We start from the raw sequence: 6361 nt of genomic DNA, 5'->3' as shown, positions 1-6361 counted from the left end.
TACCCCCTCCAAAATTACACCTTAAATTGTTAAACCATTATTTTTCCATCAGGCTATCATAAACAGGAGGATTCATCAATAATAATAACAATCAGGCCATGCCAAAAAAATGTTCCAGATGATTTGGTTTGCTTCACTGTATTGAAACGTCCATCATTAAATTACTTTTCTTATTCTTGGGACTGATTGAATTTTAAAAATACTTAGACAAGAGAAAACAATTGAAGCTGTCTGAGCACATATCCCTGGCCATACACTAAGCATTCTTCCTTTCATAAAGGAGCTCAGAGTAAGACAGAGAAATAAAATATGTAAATGAGTTCTTATAATATTTTAGGTCAAGTAATTAATGAAATGACTGAATGGGAAATGAATGTATGAGAAAAAATAGATATATAGCTGCTAAAAATCTAAATCAATGCTATTCCCTGCTCTTTGATTGTTTCTTTCCAATGAATGACTCTAATGTAACATAAAACAAATGAAATAAGTAACGCTTCTTCCCTTTGTCCCCCTTTCTCTTCAGTGAACATTACGTGGTAGAGGTCAAGCTTCCAGCTGGAATGTTTGAGTCCCTGCCACTTCAGATTAAAGAAGGACAGCTGCTTTATGTATATCCGGTACTTTTTAATGTTGGCATCAATGAACAGCAAACTCTAGCTGAGAGGTAAGCTTCATATATAAGCCTGTACTTTAGTTTTTCTCTTTCGATTTTTTGGGAATGCTGAGAAAATCCCACATTTCTGCATAGGGAACTTAGATTTATAGGTAACAGTTTCCTTTTTATCAGTGTCCACTTATTGGATACAGCAATGTAAATATGTATATTCAAGGAATTTAAAAGTGACAAACATGGAGGCTGATCCCCAAGTATTCACAGACTAACTTTCTTCATGTTTCCAAATATTATATGTATATACAATCTAGAGTTTCTTATGTTTGGGTATATGTCAACATTTAAAATAGCTAATTATGTCAAAAATTTCTGGATCTACCAGAAACCACAATCTATTTTTCCCTTTTATTTACTATAATAGTTATTATTGGGTAATTTTTATGACATGCTCAAACAACAAATAACTGCATGTGATACCATGAGTTACTGTCAGAAACCACTTTTTTGAGCAGACAGAGGACTTTACCTCTTACATGGTTCACTTGTAGAGACTACTAAAAAGATGGTTAATAGTTAAAGTTCACATAACAGACTTTCAGAGAAAAAAGTTATCATCTTACTCCAAAGTCTTGCCTGGAGAAGTTTCCCCACAAACAAAATTTTGGAGAGTTTTTTATTTCAAATGCTTCTTAGCTATCATTAATCTTAAATGTTTCCTTCCCTCTTAGGGAGCAGTTTAAAATTGCCTAGCATATCCTTGCCATGCCTTGTTGAGTATATTTTAGGTCTTTAATAATGTATTTTATTAAACTAAAAATACCACCGTACTTATAGAATTTCAATCATGGGCAAGATGCCAGTAACTTATTTTCAAACTATTTTTCTTCCTTTCCCTCTTTCCTAAAAGATATTTCCCAGAAAATACAGGAAATGACTTATTTGCAAATTACAGTGTAATAGGCAAAGTTTTATATTAGGTGTTTAGTATTAAACAGTGTGGAAATTATTTGTCTCTTAGTTTGTATAAATCAGAATATAAGTTGACTCACCTTCTTGTACAATGTGTTTTCTTTGATATTTGAACACTTTTGGAACTTAGCATCTAAGATCAGATGATATTCTAGTTATCTATAAGTATTTTACAATAAATTTAGATTTGATGTGAATGATATTCTTGAACCCTAAATTATACTACTTGTGGGGGGGCAGATCCAGCATTCTTAAATTGTCTCTTCTTTGGTGCACTAGAGTACAGAACGTTTTGGATTTCAGTTAATAAGTTAAGACCTGTGAGTGTGATTGTTAGAGAGATACAGACTCTTCCATTTGCAGACTTTTCAAAGAAGAGATAGCATTGTATTGTCAAGACTTCTAGATTGGATTCATTTACATCATTCGTGTCACTGTGACTGTTTCAATTGTCAATCAGTTTATTTAAAAAGTGTCTGTTCCTGTGTTCCCATTTCCCTTGAATATCGAAAATGCATTTTTTTCATACCCCAAAGCTATATAAGACAAGATTTGAAAAAGAGGCACAATGACAAAGTAGGGAAAGTTCTGAGAGAAGCAGGAAGGGTAAATTTGAGTAACACTATGACATCAATCAAATATTGATTAAAGCAAATCATGTCCTCTTTGTTCTCTGAACTTTCTTTTTCTGATTCCAAATTTTGTGTTTCACCAGGCACATGTAGGTATACTGTGAAATCTATGTAAAATATTTTTACTATATATTTATCCAAAATCAAAATGTGTGTGACTATTCTTAAACACTAATTCTATTAGCCTTCTTGGGCTGCTATAACAGAGTACAGTAGACTGGGTGGCTTAAACAATAGAAATTTATTTCTCACAGTTCAGGCTGGGAAGTCTAACATCCAGGCTTCAGCTGATCTGGTTTCTGGTGAGGGCTCTTTTCCTGGCTTGCTGGTGACTGATGGATTGCATTCTTCCTGTGCGCCACGTGACCTCTTCTTTGTGCATGGGGACAGCATGAGAAGGAACCCCTCTTGTGCCACTTATTGTAAGGACAGTAATTCCTTAGGATCAGAACCCACCTTCATAAACTCATTTAATATTAATTACTCCCTTTCAGGCCCTATCCTAAACATAGCTTCTACATATAAATTTTAGGACAACACAAACATTCAGTCTATAACACTAATATTGTCCCTGCAAGGATAGTATCTTTTAAATACCAGTTGATGATAATCCCTGAACTAGTTAGAAGAGGGTCCTATGGTCCTATGGTCCTATGGTCCTATGTTGGGTCCTAGGGAAACTCCTTTAGATTCTCCTGGGTCTATATGCCTGTCCTTCAACTTCAACGGAGTGTAGCAATTGAACATTGACTTTATAGCACAAACTATTCCACTAAGCTGTGGGACACAGAGAGAATAGAAGGTAACACGAAGCATGGGGTATGATCCCTGTCCTCAAAGAACATACAATCCAGTAAGGAATATACGTCAACAAATAATATATTATAGTTTGACTCATGCAATAAACAAAGGTGTGGTATGGACAAGAATATTGCATAACAGAACTTGATTCATGACCAAAAGATGAGTCTGTGGGGGCTTTAAAACATAAGTAGAAACAAATCAAACAAACAAAGAAGGTGAGACATTGTAGTCAGAGTGGGTATAGCATGTGAAAAGTTCAATGCTCATTAAAGTACTGCTTGTAAGGGAGAAGAATGTAACTTGTAAGGGGCTTTGGAAGCCTTTGCAGAAAAGTTAGATGGTAAACTGAAGAGACTGGACTTTGTCCTTACAGGGAGAAGAGAAGCATGAAATTCAGTGTGTGGTTATGATGACATGTGTGTTAGATTAATTTTTTTAACATTTCACTTATTGCGCAGTGCAATGCCTGCTGCATAGTCGATGTTAAATAAATATTTGTTGAATAAATGAATGCATGATCTGATGATGGTGTAAGGGTAGATATGAAGGGAAGGAGACTAGAGACATAGCCCTGGTGTATTTGGGAAGCTTCAAGATATTACAAACTGGATATAATGAAGTACCTAATATATAATAAAAATGGTAAACAAAAAGTAAAGGAAGGGATACCAGAGATATGAAAAGATCAATGGATAGTAGGTAAGGTGAGGAAAAGAGGAAATCCAAGATGGTGCCTATATTTTGAGCCTTAGTTAATGGTGAAATATTTGGATCAGGCTTGGAAATGGATATAAGAAGGAGGTGGTTTTGATTTTTGCTTATGTTGCATTTGAAGTAGATTGGGAAAATTCACAGTGAAATTTTCAATTAACGTCTATAAATACAGATTTAGATACAGATACCTATTGGAAGCTATTTAGATAACACCTTTTGATAGAGAGATAAGACTTTAAGCATGAACTTGAGAAATTCTCAGGAAGAACACAGTCAGTGACAGGCAGGTAGAATGGCGTGTCCTGAAGAAGGAGTGAAACAGTGCTGGTACAGAATGGTTGGCTCCCATGTTATGAACAGAAAAGAAAAGTCAGCAGAAGGGACCTACTCTCTGGGACGTTCTAGAGAGATTGTAGGACTCTATTTGTGCCTACAGCAGAGGACAGTGTGTGCAAGACTGCTGCAGCCTGGTGTCCAGTCCTGCTCTTCTGGACCCCTCTCCAAGATGTCATGGGTAAAGAGGTAGATTGGTCAGTTTAAAAAAAAATAGAGAGAAAAAGGGATTTTGAATATATGCAGCCCTGCAGAGGAAGTGCAGCCCAAGGTGGGGAAACTAACATTAACTGAATGTCAGTTATGCACACACACAGGCACTGGTGTTTTATGTGTGGTTTTGCATCTAAGTTCACATTTGATGATTGTGAAGTTATTTTGTTGTGTCAGATGAGAATGGTGGAATGAAAGCCAGTGGAAATTGGAATGTTTGAAACTGCCATTGTGTAAGGGAGCTTAAAAGATGAGAGACAAACTCCTTCCTTAGAAAACTACTGCCCTCTATTTAAAGTAGAAAAGTAAAAAGTGTTGCTTTCGGTGCTATTTTATAACCTACAACAGTTTTCCTTTTTGTATTTGTAGGTTTGGAGATGTTTCTTTGCAAGAAAGTATTAATCAAGAAAATTTTGAACTTCTACAAGAATATTACAAACTATTTGTGGAAAAGATGCCTCCTGATTGTAAGTATGCATGTTACTTACAACATAATATTTTATGTGAAATGTAATAATATAAAGCAAGAAAACAACAACAGTAATTTCCTGATTATAAATCTTCATAAGAGGTCAGACATACAGACCAATGGGCTTAAAGAAGCCTGGAGTAGGGAATGTGAGAGTGATTTTGAGATTATCTGAACCAAAATACGATTGCCAAGGTGGCATAGCCAATGCCTGCCTCGTTATCTTGATTGACTTCTTGAACATGTCTTGCTAGCTCATTTTGGGTCATTAATTTCAGTGCCATAGGAAAATGTCAAGTATTAAAATTATGGCACTTAACAATTAGAAATTTCAATTTATTCAATAAAAATATATAAAATTCTTAACCATACAGAGGCTTTAATAAAAATTTGAGTCTCCTTTTATAAGACACATCAGACATATAACACATATATAAGGATTTCTCCTTATAATCAAGTAGAATAAAAGTTATACAAAGTAATATTAAGTTATATAACTGAGGAAACCAATTTTTTTAAATATAATCATTACAAGATTTTACACAAAAAAGTGAAGGCCTAGAGGAATAAAAACACATTTGAAAAGAAATGTAAAACACAAATGCAAACATTTTGAAGTATTTTTTTGCCATTGTTCATCTCTACTTTTCTTTTTCCTACAATATTAAGCACTTAAGATTTGAACAGCCTAAAATCAGGAATCAAGAATGTATTTGGAGTTCCTAGATAAATGGTATGAATATGTTGGAATATTTAGGCATTCACAATGACAAGAAACTAGCTTTTAATAAAATAGGAAATAGTGTAATATTTTAAATCAAAAGCTATAATCAGGTCTACGTGGTACTGCTTATTATCTAATGGGGAATTTGGTCTCTGATTTATATTGTGATACTTTATTTGAAATACCTTAGGTGGCAAAGTTTTCAGGTCTTTTTATAATCCAGTAAATGTTGTATCAAAATCTATCAATGGCAGATATATGCCCATGTATGGATAGTTAGAAAATTTCAATTGCAACTTTTATATTATGTTTCATTTTATTACATTTCACATTAAATATTATTTTTGCCAAAATGGAATTAAGTATATGGAGATCCTTTAGCTGTCAGCATACTTTGAATTTTAAATTTTTTAATTACCTAGCAATTTAACAATATAAGCAAAAATATTTTCTCTAGAAATTAAAGAAAATGAGCTTCTTATAGTTTGAATATTGGTGAATTTTGTAACAAATTACTTATAATTTGGAGGGTTTCTCAGAATTTTTGTCAACTTGATGAAAACTTCTATTTCTGTTTATATTAGCTTTGGCAAAATGTATGCAATCCCCAAACCAGTAATATCAGATCTCTGGGAAACTTCTAGCAGTACAGATTCCCCAGCCTCACTTTAGATGTACTAAACTCTCCCTGAAACTGTGTTTTAATAAGTTTTCCAGGTATTTCTGATCCATACTAATGTTTGAGAACCAATGATGTTTCATCCTTAAACGAATAAGACATATGTCCTTAATATATCATATTACAAAGTAGGTTGTTGGCCAAGTCTGTGTAAGGTTTTGATACTATACGTAAAGCAATCATGCCACTTAATAAAGCAATTGTATAA

At 33.9% G+C, this 6361-nt stretch overlaps 1 protein-coding gene across 1 annotated transcript in view; it reads left to right on the top strand.

The window, feature by feature from the left end:
• The window catches only part of INPP4B (inositol polyphosphate-4-phosphatase type II B), a 394326-nt gene that overhangs the window by 320403 nt on the left and 67562 nt on the right, over positions 1–6361 (top strand). Inside the window, exons 20-21 of the mRNA XM_023513461.1 lie at positions 527–667; positions 4651–4748. Of these exons, the coding sequence (XP_023369229.1) occupies positions 527–667; positions 4651–4748 (239 nt within the window). The remainder of the gene's footprint in view (positions 1–526; positions 668–4650; positions 4749–6361) is intronic.

Source organism: Otolemur garnettii, unplaced genomic scaffold, assembly GCF_000181295.1.
Source record: "Otolemur garnettii isolate 467f Iridium unplaced genomic scaffold, OtoGar3 scaffold00041, whole genome shotgun sequence".
In the NCBI taxonomy this organism is placed as follows: Eukaryota; Metazoa; Chordata; class Mammalia; order Primates; family Galagidae; genus Otolemur; species Otolemur garnettii.
This window is presented reverse-complemented; position numbering and strand designations above follow the sequence as displayed.